The following is a 21,694-nucleotide window of genomic DNA, read 5'->3' as shown; positions in this document are numbered from 1 at the left end:
AAGCCATATCTGTCTCTCCACCCCTCCCATCTCACTACGTGTCTGTGGCTGTTTCGTCTTGCCGTGTGTCACTCATCACTTCCTCTGCCTTGCTGTACCTCTCTGTCTCTCTTCCTTCCCTACCTCGCTGTGTTTCAGTCTCTCTATTTGCCCCTTTCTTTCCCCCTGACCACCTCTCCCCAACTCCCTGATGCGAGCTCTTTAATTAAGTGGGGCTGCTCCATAGTAAATGTTGGGTTCTTTCTTGTAAGTACTGCTTTGTATTACTGTATTTAATCAACTCATTACTAATGAATTCCTGCTGCACGATGAGTAGAATTGTAGGATATGAACACAGTAATTAGGTTAGAATGGCAGAAGTGTTAATTAGGATTTGTAAAACAGAGCATGCCATTTTGCCCTTGTACAAGTCCTTGGTTAGGCCCGAGTTAGAATACTGTGTTCAGTTTTGGTGGTCTCACATGGTGGGTGATATTGAGGCTTTTGAAATGGTGCAGAGAAGGGCCACTAGACTAATTCCCAGTCTAAAGCATCTTAGTTACCCAGATAGGCTCAGAGAGTTGGGTCTGTATACTGTAGAGAAGCGTAGACTCGAGCGATTTAATTGTGATTTATAAAATAATGAAGGGATTAGACTGTGTTTATTTAGACCAATTACTTCAACTGGATAGGTTAGAGAGAACCAGGAGTCACGCTTACAAGTTAAGGGCTGGACTAGGTTAGATGTCAGGAGGTGGTTCTTTTCCCAGAGAATAGTGGACCTGTGGAAACAGGCTGCCGGCTGGTATGGTGAACGCTGATTCGCTGAATTCCTTCACGCAAGAGCTGGAGCTGCTACTGGCTGGGGCGAAGATCACCTCGTACAAGAGGTCGGTACTCTGCAATATAAATCGGGGTCTACGTGATCTGGACTAGCTTCGATTGCCTAAAGGGGGTGCAATGGAATTTTCCAGATTGTTTTCCGTAATTAGCCCTGGGTTTCTGACTCTTTTCACCTCTCCCAGGAGATTAGGTGCCTGCGGGTGGTGTGGGGAGTGTCTGTATCATGGTACATAAAACCATATGGGACAGGCTGGATGGACCAGTGAGTCTTTTCCTGTCCGTCATCTTTCATATGTTTGTGTGTTTCTTTATTTGAGGCAGTCCCATGTCACCAGTAGGAGGGTTTGCAGAGGCCCGTTTAAAGTTTTGAGTATGAGGAGATTAGAAAACGGTAATTGTAGCTCCAACTATTGGGCTAATTTCACTGCCCTTCCCCAGTGAACCCAAGCTCTCTTCGCCAGCTCCTGTCCTAATGTATTACAATCCATTTGCCAAGGCTTCTTCAGCAGCACCTCCCAAACCCACGACCTCCACCACCTAGAAGGACAAGGACAGCAGGTGCATGGGAACACCACCACCTCCAGGTTCCCCTCTCAAGTCACACACCATCCTGGCTTGGAATATATCACCGTTCCTTCATCGTCGCTGTTCATCCATTCCTATATATTATAATACACTGCATTTTACCTGGGATAGCCCTTTCCTGGAGCGTGTTTTACCTGGGATAGCTACTAGATTTTGGATAAGGCGTTAAACCGAGGCCACATCTGCCCCCCAAGGTGGACGTGAAAGATCCCATGACACTATTATGAAGAAGAGCGTTGGCATTCTCCTCATTTATACATTAACCAACATCACTGAAACAGATTATCTGGTCATTATCACATTGCTGTTTGTGGGAGCTTGCTGTGTGCAAATGGCTGCCACATTTCCTACATTACAACAGTGACTACACTTCAAAAGTACTTCATTGGCTGTAAAAAGTGCTGTGGGACGTCAGGTGGTCGTGAACGGCGCTATAGAAATGCGAGTCTTTATATAAAGGACAGCAGCTAACCTGGGTAAAAGACAGTGTCTCAATGTATAATTGTATATAATTACTGGCCTTAAACAGTCATCTTTCCCCAAGTCAGTATTCTTGCCATATGAGTCTGAAGCTGGCCAGCAGTGGGCACTGAAATGTGCCACGGTGGGAGCAGCGGGTCGTCTTTCTGCAGTGGATTCTGGATAAAGACGGACTCAGTCCAAGGACAGAATTACAATGGAACACTACTTCCCAGCTCCTGCTGTAGTATCATTTTCACAGGTGCAGCTTCCTGTTGTATTTTTTCAGGGAGTCTTGTGTGGGCGTGTAAATAAAATGCTGTTTTCCTACTCCACAAAGTGGAACACACCAATCCCAACTGCACGCAGAGTGACGACTGGGCTTCCCACATAGGGAGGGTCAGCGGAGGGACGAGGCACAGAATGTCCCTCAGCACTTTGCACGGGGAGCGTGAGTTAGCGGAAGAGGACGGATGAGACAGAGTGGCACTTTGCGCTTCCCACAAGGAGGGAGGAACTCATTTACTTCCCGGTAGCCTGTTTCCCTGCAACATTGATGGAGACTTGTAAGCAGGCTCCTCTGCTTTTGGCTCGGGCCTGTGCATACATGGCCAAAGATGAGAGGAGAATGTGCCATTAATTAAGAGGTATGTTAAATTCCCTGATGGGTCAGTGGGCAAATACCCCAATAGATGTGGTACTGAGGAACACAGAAAAGGCTATTCGCATTAGGCTCAGTTCCCTGGGCTAGAGAAAGATATTTAGCTGTACGGTAACGTCTGGTGATCAGGCGAGAATTGATTTGGTTTCGGAAGCAATATGGAGCAGGACACCATGCTCTTTGAATAGTGCAATGGGATCTTTAATGTCCATCGGAACAGCCACACGGGACTTCGGTTTAACATCTTATCCAAATCACAGCATCTCTGACAATGCAGCACTCCCTCAGAGCTGTACTGCCTCAAGACAGGTCGACAGATTTTTGTTGGGTAAGAGTATCAAGGGATATGGATCAAAGGCGGGTAAATATGGTTGAGATACAGATTGACCATGATCTGATTGAATGGCAGTACAGGCTCGAGGGGCTGAATGGCCTATTCCTGTTCCTAAAGGCTGAGCTATTTAACCAGATGTCTGCCTTTTGCCACTAGACCTTTCCCAGTGCCTATTATAGAGACAAGGCGCACACCATAGCTAACCATTGTCACACCTGACCGGCACACTGACAAATCTGATGTGAATTCTGCTGGCTATTGTAAATGAGAAGTATCGGTCCGGACACACTGGGCTGAATGGCCTCCTTCTGTGCTGTAAATTTCTATGATTCTAAGTGTGATTTTTGGGATCATTAGCCCTGGGTTCCAGTCTGAGGCCCCTCGTGACTCACTGTACCTCCGGTCTCAGACCTTTATTTGCTGACACGTGGGTGACATCCCCTTCGGCATGTTCAGAAAAAGTAAACAAACGTGAGTCGTAAGGGGCAAATTTCACCGTATGGGGGAGTATGACGGGCACACTGCCTGGAACAGCTCGAAGATTCTCACCCTATAAACGCCATCAAAACTCCAACACATTGGTTGCTGGGCAGATACATGGCAGCTAAAAAAATACTTGCATTTCTTGTGCAAATTGCCGCGTTTCCTGCATTAGGACAGTGACTGCACTCAAAAATACTTCACTGGCTGTGAAGCGCTTTGGGACGTCCAGTAGTCGTGAAAGGCGCTATAGAAAGGCAAGTCTTTTTTCTACAGCGCCTTTCACAACCTCAACCTCCCAACACGCTTCACAGCCAATGAAGTACTTTTTGAAGTGTAGTCACTGTTCTAATGCAGGAAACATGGCAGCCAATTTGTGCACAGCAAGATCCCACAAACAGCAATGGGATCATCTCTTTTTAGTGATGTTGGTTGAAGGATAAATATTGACCAGGACACCAGTGAGAACTCCCCTGCTCTTCTTTGAAATAGTGCCATGGGATCTTTTACATCCACTTGAGAGAGCATACGGGGCCTCTTTAACATCTCATCCAACAGACAGCACCTCCGACAGTGCAGCGCTCCCTTGGTACTGCCCCTCCGACAGTGCAGCGCTCCCTCAGTACTGCCCCTCTGACACTGCAGCGCTCCCTCGGTACTGCCCCTCCGACAGTGCAGCGCTCCCTCGGTACTGCCCCTCCGACAATGCAGCGCTCCCTCGGTACTGCCCCTCCGACAATGCAGCGCTCCCTCAGTACTGCCCCTCCGACACTGCGGCGCTCCCTCAGTACTGCCCCTCCGACAGTGCGGCGCTCCCTCAGTACCGCCCCTCCGACAGTGCAGCGCTCCCTCGGTACTGCCCCTCCGACACTGCGGCGCTTCCTCAGTACTGCACTGGAGTGTCAGCCTGGATTATGGGCTCCAATCCCTAGAGTGGGACTGGAACCCAGGACCTTCTGACTTGAGGGGAGAGTGCTATCCAATGAGCCACAACTGCAATTGCGCATTGACTGCATTGTGAACTTTTTCAATTTTTTTCCCCCCAGGTCATGTTTTTCTTTCTAATTTTCAAGTGTTACAGGAGTACAAGCCTTGTGTAAGTCCCTTCTTGGTGTGAGCCGAGACAGCGAGTTATTAGTAATGAAGCAAAATACTACGGAGCTAGAAATTTGAAATAAAATGCTGGAAATACTCAGCAGGTCAGGCAGCATCTGTGGAGAGAGAAACAGTTAACGGTTCAGCTCGATGACCTGTTAGTAATGCTAGGCTATTGAACCAATGCTGGACCTAAACCTGTCCTCAACAACGTGTATTTATACAGCGACTTTAACGCCCCAAGGCGCTTCACAGGAGCGATTATCAAACAAAATTTGACACCGAGCCACACAAGGATAAATTAGGACAGGTGACCAAAAGCTTGGCCAAAAAGGTAGGTTTTAAGGAGTGACTTAAAGGAGGAGAGGGGGAGGGAATTCCAGAGCTGTAGGGCCTCGACAGCTGAAGGCATGGCCGACAATGGTGGAGCAATGGAAATCGGGGAGGCGCGAGGGCAGAATTGGAGGAGAGCAGAGATCTCCGGGGGATGCAGATGCTGTGGGGCTGGAGGGGGTTACAGAGATAGGGAGGGGCGAGGCCATGGAGGGATTTGAAAACAAGGTTGAGAATTTTAAAATCGAGGTGTTGTTGGACTGGGAGCCAATGTAGGTCAGCGAGCACAGGGGGTGATGGGTGAACGGGACTTGGTGCGAGTTAGGACAGGGGCAGCAGAGTTTTGGATGAGCTGAAGTTTACGGAGGGTGGAAGATGGGAGGCCGGCCAGGACATCCACTTCCCAGCAGGGACCACAGGAGAATAACTAGCGGTGGGAGCTCGGATTTCACGGGGACAGTCGCTCAACCGCCGGAGACAGCGGTGCCCCTTTAAGACAGCTCTGCACTTGCAGCGTATTCTACAGAAATTAAATACTTGCAATCCTTGCAACAGGCTGCATTTTATTTATTATATAATTCAGACATATAGCTGCCATCATTAACTTCCCAGCATTAAAATAATGCCATCAGCTGTGAATTGAACCCGGTTTGTGTTGGAATTAATTTGCTGCAAACGGATTGTACCATTCCCTCACACCGGGGGGGGGGCGATGGCATTCCGCGGGGTAAAAATGTGAGGCTTTCTGCTGGGAGGGGTAAATCCTCCCTGTCTGGTGAATAGGCGGAGCGTGGCGTTTTGTGAATGGGATGGTTGTGGGGGGAGGATGAGTCCATGTGGAGTGGTGGGGGAGTGTGATTTCCCCCCCGGGTGGCAGTGGTGCGGCCCGCCTTGGATACAGTGTAACGGTTTGAGCAGGTGAGAGCCGGCAAACCCGGAGCTGGAGCAGAGCCAACCCGGAGCTGGACTGGAGCCGGAGCTGAGCCGCGACCCGGGACAGGATCGGAGCCGGAGCGGAACAAACGCGCATTAGAGCCGGAGCGGAACAAACGCGCATTAGAACCGGAGCAGGCGGGTGGCGGGAGCAGAGCCTGGGCTCCGGGAAGGCGGCGGCCGCACAGACATGAGCTTTTCTGGCACCACAGCCCTGAGCAGCGCTAGCGCCCCGCAGCAGCAGCCGGAGCCGGCCGGCATGAAGGTGAAGAAGGCGCCGCCGGCCGACGGGCTCCCGGCCACCACCGAGGAGCAGCTGCTGCAGAAGGACAGCGTGTCTCCCGAGGACGTGCTGGGGCTGCAGAAGATCACCCAGAGTGAGTGAGGGGAGAGAGACTGGGTGGGGGGGAGAGAGAGGGGTCCAGAGCCCCAGAACCAGGCACCTGTGGGGAGAGGGGGCAGAGACCCAAGTGCCAGGCCCCCAGGTCTGGGGGTGGGAGAGGGGGCAGAGACCCCAGTGCCAGGCCTCTGGGGGTGGGGAGAGGGGGCAGAGACCCCAGTGCCAGGCCCCCAGGTCTGGGGGTGGGGAGAGGGGGCAGAGACCCCAGTGCCAGGCCCCCAGGGGTGGGGGTGGGGAGAGGGGGCAGAGACCCCAGTGCCAGGCCCCCAGGGGGTACAGGGTTTCAGGAGCCCCGATTCTGAGACTGGCAGGCGGGGAGGGATGGAGGCACAAAGCCCTGGAGCGCCCCCCCCCCGTACCCCAAAATCACTAGTCTTGGGGGCGGGCGGGCTGTGTGCAGGGCCAGGGCCACGGTGTCAGGAGCCAGCGGATACCCCAAATCCAGATTCCCGGGGCTGGGGGGGCGAGAGAGGGCACAGGACCCCCAATACCCCAAATCCAGGCTCCCGGGGCTGGGGGGTGAAAGAAGGCACAGGAACCCCATTGCTCTAAATCCAGACTCCCGGGGCTGGGGGGGTGAGAGAGGGCACAAGAACCCTATTACTCTAAATCCAGGCTCCCGGGGCTGTGGAGGGGTGATGGGGGAAGAAGGGCAGGATTTGCCCCCTTGTGAAACGAGCCCCCTCTGTCTGGACAGTCAGCTCATGCAGCTGCCAACAATGAATATCCAGCGAGCAATAGTGAAAGGAGCGAGATTGAGAATCTGAGCGTCTTTAGACATATCGGGGTGGCATGGAGCTGATCTGCCTTCAAAACCGGTCCGATTTTTAAACCCAAACTGAGTGTGCCTCTCCCAGTGACTGGCATTTGCTGAATCTGTTTGTTCCTGCTCCAACTGCCAGTGAGAATGCTGCAGCAAGACTGGCCTGTCTGCTCTGTGATGTCACCTGGGGAACATTATTTTTCAAAACATTACAATTTTCAGTGTGTTGGCACTAGCCTGATGTCATTCACACTTTCCCTTGAACTGTACAGGCGTAAAAAAAAATTTGAAAGAAACCCAGTGCCCTGGGTTAGATAAAGTTACAGAGAAGGACATCAGCAGCAAAATCTGGGGCAAAGAGCGGGTGTAAACCATGCTACTATCCGGGGGGATCCGAGTTCATCCCCTTCCCACCCAGCGGTTGCCTGTATGGAGTGAGATGTTGGGTTCTCCCCAGCTGTCAGGGACGCCAAGGGACTGAATATTTGTGTCCAGAACTGTGCTCCGTGGGTGACATCACAGGGTCCGACACACCGATTTTCATCATTGTTTTAATCCTTAAAGTTGCTATTTAATCAGAAGTTGTTGATCTCTGTGTGGATCCATGTTTCATTTACACTTTCATAAGAACATAAGAAATAGGAGCAGTTTGGCCCCTCAAGCCTGCTCCGCCACACGGCCCCTCGAGCCTGCTCTGCCATTCAATGAGATCATGGCTGATCTTCTACCTCAGCTCCACTTTCCTGCACTATCCCCATATCCCTTGATTTCCCCCCTCCCCATTGTACACTGTGGTTTGTAACTCGAGATTACCCCTGGGAGTTCTTATACCCTGGAGTTATTGCCCCACCGAGTGCGGCCACTGGCAACATCTGCAACTAGAAGTGCCCAAAAACAAAACTTAAAGTGGGAATGTTTACTTCTATAGTCGGGAGTTTATTTATCATGTCGTATGGACTCGGCGCTGAGCATGCTTACTGAGTTGAGGATATCTTGTGTGGTTAGGCGAGGGATGTTAGTGCTGGATTAAGACTCTGCCTGAACTACATCCCTCACCCGCCCCCACCCCCCCCACCCTACAGAGTCTCACTCACTGCCCACCTAGACGGGAAAGGCTTGCAGGGATTTACATGGTAGATGCAGGGAAGATGTTCCCCCTGGCTGGGGAGTCTAGAATCAGGGGTCACAGTCTCCGAATAAGGAGTCGGCCATTTAGGACTGAGATGAGGAGGAATTTCTTCACTCCGAGAGTGGTGAATCTTTGGAATTCTCTACTCCAGAGGGCTGTGGAGGCTCAGTCGTTGAGTATATTCAAGACAGAGATCGATAGAATTTTGAATATTAAGGGAATCAAGGGATATAGGGATCGGGCAGGAAAGTGGAGATGAGGTAGAAGATCAGCCACGATCTTATTGAATGGCGGAGCAGGCTTGAGGGGTCGAATGGCCGACTCCTGCTCCTAATTCTTATGTTCTTAAAGGCCAGTGTCTAACTCGCTGTCCACCCAGACAATTTTACTAAAGCAAAATAAGAACATAAGAACATAAGAAATAGGAGCAGGAGTAGGCCAATCGGCCCCTCGAGCCTGCTCCGCCATTTAATATGATCATGGCTGATCTGATCCTAACTGCCAATCTGCTATCACAGAACCATCTCCTGAATCTATCAGAATTAGACACAAGAAATAGGAGCAGGATCAGGCTACACGGCCCCTGGGCCCGCTCCGCTACCCACAGGGCCATGTCCGATCCGAACCTAGACTCATGTCCAAATTCCTGCCCGCTCCCCGTAACCCTTAATTCCCTTTACTTCTAGGAAACTGTCTATTTCTGTTTTAAATTTATGTAATGATGTAGCTTCTACAGCTTTTTGGGGCAGCATATTCCATGGATCTACCACCCTCTGAGTGAAGTAGTTCCTCCTCATCTCAGTTTTGAAAGAGCAGCCCCTTATTCTAAGACTATGCCCCCTAGTTCTAGTTTCACCCATCATCGGGAACATCCTCCCCGCATCCACCCGATCCAACCCCTTCACAATCTTATATGTTTCAATAAGATCGCCTCTCATTCTTCTGAACTCCAATGAGTAGAGTCCCAATCTACTCAACCTCTCCTCATATGTCCATCCCCTCATCCCCGGGATTAACTGAGTGAACCTTCTTTGTACTGACTCGAGCGCAAGTATGTCTTTTCTTAAGTATGGACACCAAAACTGTATGCAGTATTCCAGGTGCGGTCTCACCAATACCTTGTAAAACTGAAGCAATACCTCCCTATTTTTATATTCTATCCCCCTAGCAATGAAAGCCAACATTCCATTGGCCTTCTTAATCACTTGCTGCACCTGCATACTAACCTTTTGAGTTTCGTGCACCAGGACCCCCAGATCCCTTTGTACTTCAGTACTTTCCAGTTTCTTGCCATTAAGATAATAACTTGCTCTACAATTTTTCCTGCCAAAGTGCATAACCTCACACTTTCCAGTATTGTATTCCATCTGCCAAATCTCTGCCCACTTACTTAGCCTGTCTATGTCCCCTTGCAGGTTTTTTATGTCCTCCTCACTCACTACTTTCCCTCCCATCTTAGTATCATCTGCAAACTTTGATATGTTACACTCGGTCCCCTCCTCCAAATCATTAATATAGATTGTAAAGAGTTGGGGACCCAGCACTGACCCCTGCAGAACACCACTAGTTACTGATTGCCAGTCTGAGAATGAACCATTTATCCCAACTCTCTGCCTTCTGTTAGATAGCCAATCCTCTATCCATGCCAGAATATTACCCCCAATCCTGTGATTTTTTATTTTAAGCAATAATCTTTTGTGTGGCACCTTGTCAAATGCCTTTTGGAAGTCTAAATACACTACGTCCACTGGTTCCCCTTTATCCACCCTATATGTTACTTCCTCAAAGAACTCCAGCAAATACTGCAGATGCTGGAAATCTGAAATAAAAACAGAAATTGCTGGAAATACTCAGCAGGTCAGGCAGCATCTGTGGAGAGAGAAACAGAGTTAACGTTTCAGGTTGATGACCCTTCGTCAGAACTGGATAAAGTTAGAGCTGTAACAGGTTGTAAGCAAGTGTAGGGGCAGGGAAAGGGGGGAGGGAAGGAAAGAACAAAAGGGAAGGTCTGTGATAGGATGGAGGGCAGGAGAGATTAAAAGACAAAGGAGATGATGGTGCAAGGCATAAAATCATAGAATGGTTACAGCACAGAAGGAGGCCACTCGGCCCGTCAAGCCCGTGCCGGATTTCTGCAAGAGCACTTCAGCTAGTCTCACTCCCCCGCCCTTTCCCTGTAGCCCTGCAAAGTTCTTTCCTTCAGATACTTATTCAACTCCCTTTTGAAAGCCGTAATTGAGTCTGCCTCCACCACCCTTTCAGGCAGTGAATTCCAGATCCTCACCACTCGCTGAGTAAAAAAAGTTTTTTCTTATGTCGCCTTTGGTTCTTTTGCCAACCACCTTAAATCTGTGTCCTCTGGTTCTCGACCCTTCCGACAATGGGACCAGTTTCTCTCTATCTACTCTGTCCAGACCCCTCATGATTTTGAACACCTCTATCAAATCTCCTCTCAATCTGCTCTGCTCCAAGGAGAACAACCTCAGCTTCTCCAGTCTATCCACGTAACTGAAGTCCCTCATCCCTGGAATCATTCTCGTAAATCTTTTCTGCACCGTCTCTAAGGCCTTCACATCCTTCCTAAAGTGTGGTGCCCAGAATTGGACACAGTACTCCAGTTCAGGCCGAACCAGTGTTTTATACAGGTTCATCATCATTTCCACACTTTTGTACTCTATGCCTCTATTTATGAAGCCCAGGATCCCGTAAGCCTTTTTAACCGCTTTCTCAAGACAAAAGGAGATGGTAATGGGACAAGTTAAGAAACAAAAGATGACTCTAGATGAAGTGTAAATGGAAATGGCAGAATCATTAACAGCTGCCATGTGAGAAAAAAAATAGGGGCCGAGGTTATGGTCTGAAATTGTTGAACTCGATGTTGAGTCCAGAAGGCTGTAAAGTGCCTAATCGAAAGATGAGGTGCTGTTCCTCGAGCTTGCGTTCAGCTTCGTTGCAACAGTGTAAATGGCCAGGAACAGAGAGGTCAGAGTGGGAATGGAGCAGAGAATTAAAGTGACAGGCGACCCGGACTGAACGGAGGTGTTCCGCAAAGCAGTCACCCAATCTGCGTTTGGTCTCCCCCAATGTAGAGGAGACCGCACCGTGAGCAGCGAATACAGTATACTAGATTGCAAGAAGTACAAGTAAATCACTGTTTACTCTTGGATTAAAAACCATCCAACAAATACTATAAATGAGTCTAGTTAAAGGTGCATTCTCAATCTAGGTGGAAACAACAGTGTGTAGAGTGTCTAACTTCCAGTTAACTGTGTGTGGTGTATGTGACCTGTGGTTGGGGTGGGGCTACGCGACCCATGGGCCGGTGGATATTGTGGAGGGGGGAAGAAAACTGTTGGTATTGCAACGCCAGCCTTGTGATGTCAACACACCTTGTATTATCACCGTTGGATTGCAGTTACTGGCTGTCGTATTATGGACTCCCCAGCTAAGGGAAACATTCTCCCAGCATCTATCCTATCAAGCCCTGTAATAATTTTGTATGCTTTAATGAGATCTCCTCTCATTCTTCTGAATTCAAGAGGATACAGGCTTAGTTTACTCAATCTCTTCTCATACGACAGTCCCGCCATCCCAGGAATCAATCTCGTGAACCTTCGTTGCACTCCCTCTATGGCAAGTATATCCTTCCTTAGGTAAGGAGACCAGAATTGTACACAGTACTCCAGGTGTGGTCTCACCAAGGCCCTTTACTCCTGTACTCAAATCCTCTTGTAATGAAGGCCAGCATACCATTTGCCTTCCTAATGGCTTGCTGCACATTCACTTTCAGTGACTCATGTACAAGGACACCCAGGTCCCTTTGAGCATCTGCATTCCCCAATCTTTCACCATTTAGGAAATACTCTGCATTTCTGTTTTTTCTACCGAAGTGGATAACTTCACATTTATCCACATTATATTCCATCTGTCATGTTCTCGCCCACTCACAGACGAAAGCAGTTTATCAACCCAGCTCAGATCTCAACAAGTGTTTGCCTCTCTGCCTTTTGGAGAGTTTGACAAAGTCCCATGTGCAACAGACACAAACACCTGGCTCAGGTCACCTGGAGGTAATTAAGTTACAAGCCCAAGTTCTGCTACAAGTCGAGGTAGGGCAGTAAACGAAAGACTATTTATGGGAGTGAGTGATGACACCGAACCCGAGAAGGTTTCTGTGGCAGAGCCGGATTAGTAACACCGCGATTTTGCTACATTGTAACAGTGGGTGTGTATCCATGTCACACTGTATCCATTTGAAAAAAACAGCCAGAACCACAATTTTAGATTCTGTCCTTCAAATTTATGTTCTTTGTGCAGAGAATATTTTGAGCTGTATAACACTGGGGTACAGTACTGGTGGGTACAGGTCTGTCACTGTATAACACTGGGGTACAGTACTGGTGGGTACAGGTCTGTCACTGTATAACACTGGGGTACAGTACTGGTGGGTACAGGTCTGTCACTGTATAACACTGGGGTACAGTACTGGTGGGTACAGGTCTGTCACTGTATAACACTGGGGTACAGTACTGGTGGGTACAGTGGCAAAATACTGCAGATGCTGGAAATCCGAAATAACAACAGAAAATGCTGGAAAAACTCAGCAGGCCAGGCAACATCCGTGGAGAGAAAATAGAGTCAACGTTTTGGGTGAAAACCCTTTGTCAAGACTAAAGAAGCACAGGAAATGAAATAGATTAAGAGGCCAGGCTGGGAGAGAACAAAAGAGAAGAGACATTAAGAGGTATTCAAAACGAGACGAGATGGTGATAGGACTAATGGAGACAAAAGACAGCTCTAGATTAGGTGTGAAATGTTCTGGCAGAATGGGAGACAGCTGCCATGTGGGAGAGAGAAAAAAAAGAAAGTAAGTGGGGGGGAAAAGGCCAAAACAAAAGTGTGGATAAAAAATATAAGTAAAAATGTAATGGGGGCCGAGGTTATGATCTGAAATTGTTGAACTCGATATTGAGTCTGGAAGGCTGCAGAGTGCCTAATCGGAAGATGAGGTGCTGTTCCTCAGGTTTACGGTGAGCTTCCGTGGAACAATGCAAGAGGCCAAGGACGGTGAGGTCCGAGTGGGAATGGAGCGGTGAATTAAAATGACAGGCGACCGGAAGCTCGGGGTCACCCTTACGGACTGAACAGAGATGTTCCACAAAGCAGTCACCCAATCTGCGTTTGGTCTCCCCAATGTAGAGGAGACCGCAACGTGAGCAGCGAATACAGTATACTAGATTGCAAGAAGTACAAGTAAATCACTGTTTCACCTGGAAGGGGTGTTTGGGGCCCTGGACAGTGGGAAGGGGGGAGGTATAAGGGCAAGTGTTACATCTCCTGCGCTTGCACGGGAAGGTGCCAGGCGAACTGGTGGGTACAGGTTTGTCACGGCATAACACGGGTACGGTACTGGTGGATATAGGTCTCTCTGTGTAACACTGGGGTACAGTACTGGTCGGTACAGGTCTGTCACTGTAACACTGGGGTACAGTACGGGTGGGTACAGGTCTGTCGCTGTATAACATGGGTACAGTACTGGTGGGTACAGGTCTATCGCTGTATAACACTGGGGAACAGTGCTGGTGGGTACAGGTCTGTCACTGTATAACGGGTACAGGTCTGTCACTGTATAACACTGGTACAGTACTGGTGGGTACAGGTCTGTCACTAACACTTGGGTACAGTGCTGGTGGGTACAAGTCTGTCGCTGTATAACATGGGTACAGTGCTGGTGGGTACAGGTCTGTCACTGTATAACACTGGGTTACAGTACTGGTGGGTTCAGGTCTGTCACTATGACGGGTACAGTACTGGTGGGTACAGGTCTGTCACTGTATAACACTGGGATACAGTACTGGTGGGTACAGCTCGGCCATGTATAAAACTGGGGTACGGTACTGATGGGTACAGGTCTGACACTGGGGAACAGTGCTGGCGGGTACAGGTCTGTCACTGTATAAAATGGGTACAGTACTGGTGGGTACAGGTCTGTCACTAACACTGGGGTACAGTACTGGTCGGGACAGATCTGTCGCTGTATAACACGGGTACAGTACTGGTCGGGACAGATCTGTCGCTGTATAACACTGGGGTACAGTACTGGTGGGCACAGGTCTGTCGCTGTATAACGTGGGTACAGTACTGGTGGGTACAGGTCTGTCACACTATAACACTGGGGTACTGTACTGGTGGGTACAGGTCTGTCGCTGTAACACTGGGGTACAGTACTGGTGGGTACAGGTCTGTCAATGTATAACACGGGTACAGTACTGGTGGGTACAGTTCTGTCACTGTATAACACCGGGGTACAGTACTGGTGGGTACAGGTCTGTCACTATAACATGGGTACAGTACTGGTGGGTACAGGTTTGTCACGGTATAACACGGGTACAGTACTGGTGGGTACAGGTCTGTCACTGTATAATAGGGTTGCAAAGGGGTGGAAAGTTTCCGGTAAATTTCCGGAAATTTTCCACGGGAAGTTTAGCTTGGGAATTTTGCCCAAAAAAGCACATGTTAGCATAATATTGTTTTTTTTGTATTTCTTTCTTTTTTTTCCACAGGTCCTCTCTTAATAATTAAGATTCCATCTCTTAGTAATTTTAAGGAATTTCTTAATCAATATATGTTTATCTTCTTACTTGGCTTGTTTTAATAATTACAAGTTTTGTGTGTGACTGTGAACAAATGTGTCCTGATTGGGTGGATGAGCGATTAGCTCCCTCTATTTGTAATATTTGCATATCGAATTGTGATTGGCCTGCAGGCATCTGTAAGACTGCTATAGTTTTTTTAAGATCCAGGTTAGGGGTCCTGAGGGAAGTCATTTTGTTTTCAGCTGATGTTGTGATGATGCAGTAAGTAAATCAGACTTTATACCAAATAAACCAGTTACTTGTTGAACTCTGTTGTCCTTCAATTTAAAATATACAAAATAATACACTATTGGTGATGTAGCATCGTGTGTGTACAGGTCATGCTTCCATCACATGGAGCATCAGCAAAAATGTACTCACCCTGTTGCAATCGTGCTGATCGACCGCAGTTCGACACAGAGATGAATGCCCTTTATTTCTCTGCATGGAACAATGCCACGTTTACCGTCGGATGTGTGGAAGCATTTTACCCCAGGCATTAAAGATGGAAAGACTGTGTACATGTGCAAACACTGTAGAAAGCCATATGTAAAGAATGCCACAAAGATGCAGCAGCATTTATCCAAATGCAACAACTTCACTCAAAGCTCACAGCAGTCAGCCCAGAGTTCCTCTGCTTCCATTCAAGAAGATGATGGTTCTCATTCAGCATCAGGCTCCCTATCATCAGCAACTCCTGGCCCAGTTGGAAGGTTCTTTGATACAATGGATAACCATAGCCAGAAGAATGCAGATGAGTGCCTTGCTCGAGCTGTATATGCAACAGGCTCACCCCTCATGCTCACAGCCAATGTGTACTGGAAGAGATTTTTCAATGTTATTCGCCCTGCATACTGTCCTCCCACCAGACATACTTTGTCTACTTATTTGCTGGAGGCTGAGTATAATAGAGTCCAAGGAAAGCTCAAAGAAACGATAGCGATGGCAGACTGTGTTGCAGCGGTCATCAACGATCTTGGATCACAAAAGGTCTTTGCAGTAGTTACTGACAATGCTGCGAATATGAAGGCTGCTTGAGCTCAAGTGGAGGAGGCCTACCCTCGTATTACGTCTATTGGGTGCGCAGCTCATGGGCTTAACCTCCTCAAGGACATCATGGGTTTGAGAACCATGGAAGCACTGTACAAGAGAGCCAAGCAAGTTGTTAAGTATGTCAGGGGAAAACAGGTAGTTGCAGCAACCTACAACTCCAAGCAAATGACAAAGAACAAGAACACCACACTGAAGCTGCCCAACAACACTAGATGGGGTGGTGTTGTCATAATGTACAACAGCCTTCTGGAGGGTAAGGAGTCGCTGCAAGAAATGGCAATATCCCAGTCTGGGGATATGGAAACCACCATCAAGAAAATACTGCTGGATGATGTGTTTTGGGAGAGAGTGGTTAGCAGCCTTAAACTACTCTCACCAGTAGCATCTGCAATTGCTCAGATTGAAGGAGATGACGCTGTATTGTCAGATGTTCTCAGGCTTTTTACTGATTTTAAAAGAACAAATCAGCATTGCCCTACCCACATCCCTGCTGCTCAAAGCAGAGGAGAAGGCAATTGTTCAATTCATACAGACGCGTCAAGAATTTTGTGTCAAGCCGATTCATGCTGCAGCATACATGCTGGACCCAAAGCATGTTGGGAGACCAATACTTTCTGGAGAACAGATCAACAGCGCTTACAGTGTGATTTCTACCCTCTCACTCCATCTCAATCTGGATGTGGGCAAAGTTCTGGGAAGTCTACCAAGCAAGGGCTTTGGAATGGGGATGGGATATGGGAATCATGCAAGCATATCGGTGCACATACCTGGTGGAAGGGACTTTGTGCATCTGAGGCCCTGTCACCTATTGCATTGGTGATACTCCAAATCCCACCTTCATCAGCGGCCTCTGAACGAAACTGGTCACTTTTTGGGAATACGCATACAAAGGTGCGCAACAGGCTGACTAACGAGAGTGGAGAAACTGGTGGCTATCCGGGCGAACCTACAACTTATTGAGCCAGATACAGAAGTGTCCACCACACAGCTAGACACTGACACAGAGGAGGAAATGGACACGTCAGAGCCAGAGTCAGAGAATCAGGAGGAGCAATGAGGAGTAGAAGACTCAGAAGACGCATGAGTAGAAGACTCAAAGGGACAAAATAAGGACAAATTACAGGCTAAATAAGCTGACGCTCTTTTTATTTTATTTTAGATGGGGTTTTTTGTGGGGGTTCAATAAAGTTCAAAATTATAACCTAAATAAAGTTTTGAAAGCCTGTTTTTATTTGTATGGAACAGTATGTCTATTTTGACGACAAAGATAATATAAGGGTCAGAGACAAAAACCATCAGTGTGCAAAAAAACTCAAAATTCCCATGGAAAGTTTCCTCTTTTAAAAATTCCCAGAATTTTGCAACCCTACTGTATAACGGGTACAGTACTGGTGGGTACAGGTCTGTCACTATAAAACTGGGGTACAGGTCTGTCACTGCATAACACAGATACAGTACTGGTGGGTTCAGGTCTGTCACTATAAAACTGGGGTACAGGTCTGTCACTGCATAACACAGATACAGTACTGGTGGGTTCAGGTCTGTCACTGTATAAAACTGGGGTACAGTACTGATGTGTTCAGGTCTGTCACTGACACTGGGGTACAGTACTGGTGGGCACAGGTCTGTCACTGACACTGGGGTACAGTACTGGTGGGCACAGGTCTGTCACTAACACTGGGGTACAGTACTGGTGGGCACAGGTCTGTCGCTGTATAACGAGTACAGTACTGGTGGGTACAGGTCTGTCGCTGACACTGGGGTACAGTACTGGTGGGCACAGGTCTGTCGCTGTATAACACTGGGGTACAGTACTGGTGGGCACAGGTCTGTCGCTGTATAACGGGTACAGTACTGGTGGGCACAGGTCTGTCACTAACACTGGGGTACAGTACTGGTGGGCACAGGTCTGTCACTAACACTGGGGTACAGTACTGGTGGGTACAGGTCTGTCACTATAACACTGGGGTACAGTACTGGTGGGCACAGGTCTGTCGCTGTATAACGGGTACAGTACTGGTGGGTACAGGTCTGTCACTGTATAACACTGGGGTACAGTACTGGTGGGCACAGGTCTGTCGCTGTATAACGGGTACAGTACTGGTGGGCACAGGTCTGTCACTGTATAACACTGGGGTACAGTACTGGTGGGTACAGGTCTGTCACTGTATAACGAGTACAGTACTGGTGGGTACAGGTCTGTCACTGTATAACGAGTACAGTACTGGTGGGTACAGGTCTGTCACTGTATAACGAGTACAGTACTGGTGGGCACAGGTCTGTCACTGTATAACGAGTACAGTACTGGTGGGTACAGGTCTGTCACTGTATAACGAGTACAGTACTGGTGGGTACAGGTCTGTCACTGTATAACACTGGGGTACAGTACTGGTGGGCACAGGTCTGTCGCTGTATAACGGGTACAGTACTGGTGGGCACAGGTCTGTCACTGTATAACACGGGTACAGTACTGGTGGGTACAGGTCTGTCGCTGTATAACGAGTACAGTACTGGTGGGTACAGGTCTGTCACTGTATAACACTGGGTTCAGCACTGGTGGGTACAGGTCTGTCACTGTATAACACTGGGTTCAGCACTGGTGGGTACAGGTCTGTCACTGTATAACACTGGGTTCAGCACTGGTGGGTACAGGTCTGTCACTGTATAACACTGGGTTCAGCACTGGTGGGTACAGGTCTGTCACTGTATAACTGGGGTACAGTACTGGTGGGTACAGGTCTGTCACTAACACTGGGTTCAGCACTGGTGGGTACGGGTCTGTCACTGTATAACACTGGGTTCAGCACTGGTGGGTACAGGTCTGTCACTGTATAACAATGGGGTACAGTACTGGTGGGTACAGGTCTGTCTCTGTATAATACGGGTACAGTACTAGTGGGTACAGGTCTGTCACTAACACTGGGGTACAGTACTGGTGGGTACAGGTCTGTCATTGTATAAAACTGGGGTTCTTCTTAGGCAGTCCCTCGGAACCGAGGATGACTTGCTTCCACATTAAAAATGAGTTCTCAGGTGACTGATGAGTCCAATGCAGGACCTACAGTCTCTGTCACAGGTGGGGCAGACGGTGGTTGAAGGGGCGGGTGGGTGGGGTGCTTGGGTTGATGTGCACTCCTTGCGCTGCCTGCGCTTGGTTTCCGCTTGCTCCCGGCGAAGAGACTCGAGGTGTTCGGCGTCTTCCCGGATGCTTCTCCTCCACTTTGTGCGGTCTTGGGCCAGGGATTCCCAGGTGTCGGTGGGGATGTTACACTTTGAGAGTGTCCTTGAAGCGTTTCCTCTGCCCACCTGGGGCTCTCTTGCCGTGTCGGAGTTCCAAGTAGAGCGCTTGTTTTGGGAGTCTCGTATCGGGCGTGCGAACGATGTGACCCGTCCATCGGAGCTGATTGAGCGTGGTCAAAGCTTCGATGCTGGGGATGTTGGCCTGAGCAAGAACACTGACGTTGGTGCGCCTATCCTGCCAATGGATTTGCAGGATCTTGCGGAGGCAGCGTTGGTGGTACCTCTCCAGTGCTTTGAGGTGCCTGCTGTACATGATCCATGTCTCTGAGGCATACAGGAGGGCGGGTATCACTACTGCTCTGTAGACCATGAGCTTAGTGCCGGGTTTGAGGTCCTGGTCTTCAAACACTCTCTTCCTCAGGTGACCGAAGGCTGCACTGGCACACTGAAGGCGGTGTTGGACTTCGTCGTCGACATCTGCCCTTGTTGACAGTAGGCTCCCGAGGTATGGAAAGTGGTCCACGTTGTCCAAGGCCTTGTCGTGGATTTTGATAATCGGGGGGGCAGTATTGTGTGGCGGGGGCAGGTTGGTAGAGGACCTTTGTCTTATGGATGTTTAGTGTAAAGCCCATGCTCATACGCTTCGGTGAAGGTGTTGACGATGGTTTGGAGTTCGACCTCTGAGTGAGCGCAGACGCAAGCGTCATCTGCATACTGTAATTCGTCGACAGAGGATGGGACGACCTTGGATCTGGACTGGAGGCGACGGAGGTTGAACAGTTTCCCGTTTATTCTGTAAATTAGCTTAACTCCAGCGGTGAGCTTACTGAGGGTGAGATGGAGCATTGCAGCAAGGAAGATCGAGAAGGGCGTTGGTGCGATGACAGCCTTGTTTGACCCCGGTTCGTACGTGAATTGGGTCTGTGGTGGAACCATTGGTCAGGATCACGGCTTGCATGTCGTCGTGAAGCAGGCGGAGGATGGTGACAAACTTTTGAGGGCAGCCGAATTTGAGGAGGACACTCCATAATCCCTCACGGTTGACCGTGTCGAAGGCCTTTGTGAGATCAAAGAAGGCCATGTACAGCGGTTGGTGCTGTTCCCTTCATTTCTCTTGTAATTGACGTGCAGTGAAGATCATGTCCATTGTGCCCCTTAGTGGTCGGAATCCACATTGCGACTCTGGGAGGAGCTCTTCGGCCACTGGGAGAAGGCGATTGAGGAGGATTCTTGCGATGACTTTCCCTGTGGCGGACAGCAGGGAAACACTGGGGTACAGTATTGGTGGGTACAGGTCTGTCACTGTATAACACTGGGGTACAGTACTAGTGGGTATAGGTCTGTCACTGTATAACACGGGTACAGCACTGGTGGGTACAGGTCTGTCACTGTATAACACTGGGGTACAGTACTAGTGGGTACAGGTCTGTCACGGTATAACCCTGGGGTACAGTACTGGTGGGTACAGGTCTGTCACTGTATAACACTGGGATACAGTACTGGTGGGCACAGGTCTGCCACTATAACACTGGGGTACAGTACTAGTGGGTACAGGTCTGTCACTATAACGGATACAGTACTGGTGGGTACAGGTCTGTCACTATAACACTGGGGTACAGTACTGGTGGGTACAGGTCTGTCACTGCATAACACTGGGGTACAGTACTGGTGGGTACAGGTCTGTCGCTGTGTAACACTGGGGTACAGTACTAGTGGGTACAGGTCTGTCTCGGTATAACCCTGGGGTACAATACTGGTGGGTACAGGTCTGTCACTGTATAACAGTGTCGTTTCTTCAGTACATTGTTCTTTTACCCGTGTCCTATTTATACCAATATGACTTTAGCTCTGACTGGCATCTACTGTGATGGATGGATAATGGTTTAAATAAGAATATTCCAAAGCAGGTGGATCATACAAAGATTTATTTATACCTGGCAGTGGTTCAGTCTTTAGTCCCTCAAGTGCTTTATGATGTTAGAAGCAACAGATTGTTGCAGCATAATCACACTGCGAGCTGCCCGCTCTCCCACAACAGTGGGTTTCAATCCGTTCTGATGGGAGGGATAACTCCCTACAAGTGTTAACCCGCTGCCAGGCTCCAGCCCCTCCCACCCTTCGTTTGGACAAGTATCGTCAGCTGCTTAATGCCGCTTTATGGTTGGAGAAACTATCGGCATCAGTAACGACAGAACTAATATACTAAAAGTCTCTGCTCCACACGAGCCTCCTCTTCTTACCCCGTCAGTGTACCCTTCTATTCCTTTCTCCCTCGTGTGTTTCTCCAGCTTCCCCCTTAAATGTATCTATGCTATTCACCTCAACCACTCCCTGTGGTCGCGAGTTCCACATTCTCACCACTCTCTGGGTGAAGGTCGATGCGACGCACAGACTGGGCCTTGTAGCCGTTGGCTGGGCCTCTCTCTACTTTGCTTCCCTTTCCCACACCAGCAGTCTTTACTTTCAGTAAGCTTTGCCAATTTGTGCCCAGTTCTGGCCCGGTTTTTGCCGTGGGCTCCTGGGCTGAGCGTCTGATTTCCCCAGAGCTGAACGGGCGCTGCACCCCGATACGGTGAGGACTGAGTTCCCAGGTGATACGGAGCATCATTGAAAGAAAGCCTTGCATTTCTATAGCGCCTTGCATAACCTCTGGGCGTCCCAAAGCGCTTTATAGCTAATTATGTACTTTTTGGAAGTATAGTCACTGTTGTAATCCAGGAAAGCCACACAGCAAGCTCCCAGATAATCTGTTTTAGTGATGTTGGTTGAAAC

The 21,694-nt window shown here is 48.9% G+C and overlaps 1 protein-coding gene across 1 annotated transcript in view; it reads left to right on the top strand.

Moving 5' to 3' along the window:
* The first annotated feature begins 5,668 nt into the window (after positions 1–5,668).
* unc119a1 (unc-119 lipid binding chaperone a1) overlaps positions 5,669–21,694 on the top strand; it is a 69,920-nt gene continuing 53,894 nt past the window's right edge. The window contains exon 1 of the mRNA XM_085964605.1: positions 5,669–6,079. Coding sequence (XP_085820731.1) covers positions 5,893–6,079 — 187 coding nt within the window. The 5' untranslated portion in view covers positions 5,669–5,892. The remainder of the gene's footprint in view (positions 6,080–21,694) is intronic.

Source organism: Somniosus microcephalus, chromosome 22, assembly GCF_052327205.1.
Source record: "Somniosus microcephalus isolate GS21.2 chromosome 22, FLI_Smic_1.0, whole genome shotgun sequence".
NCBI classification, from domain to species: domain Eukaryota; kingdom Metazoa; phylum Chordata; class Chondrichthyes; order Squaliformes; family Somniosidae; genus Somniosus; species Somniosus microcephalus.
The sequence above is the reverse complement of the archived record's forward strand: the minus strand, read 5'-3'. Positions and strand labels throughout refer to the sequence as shown.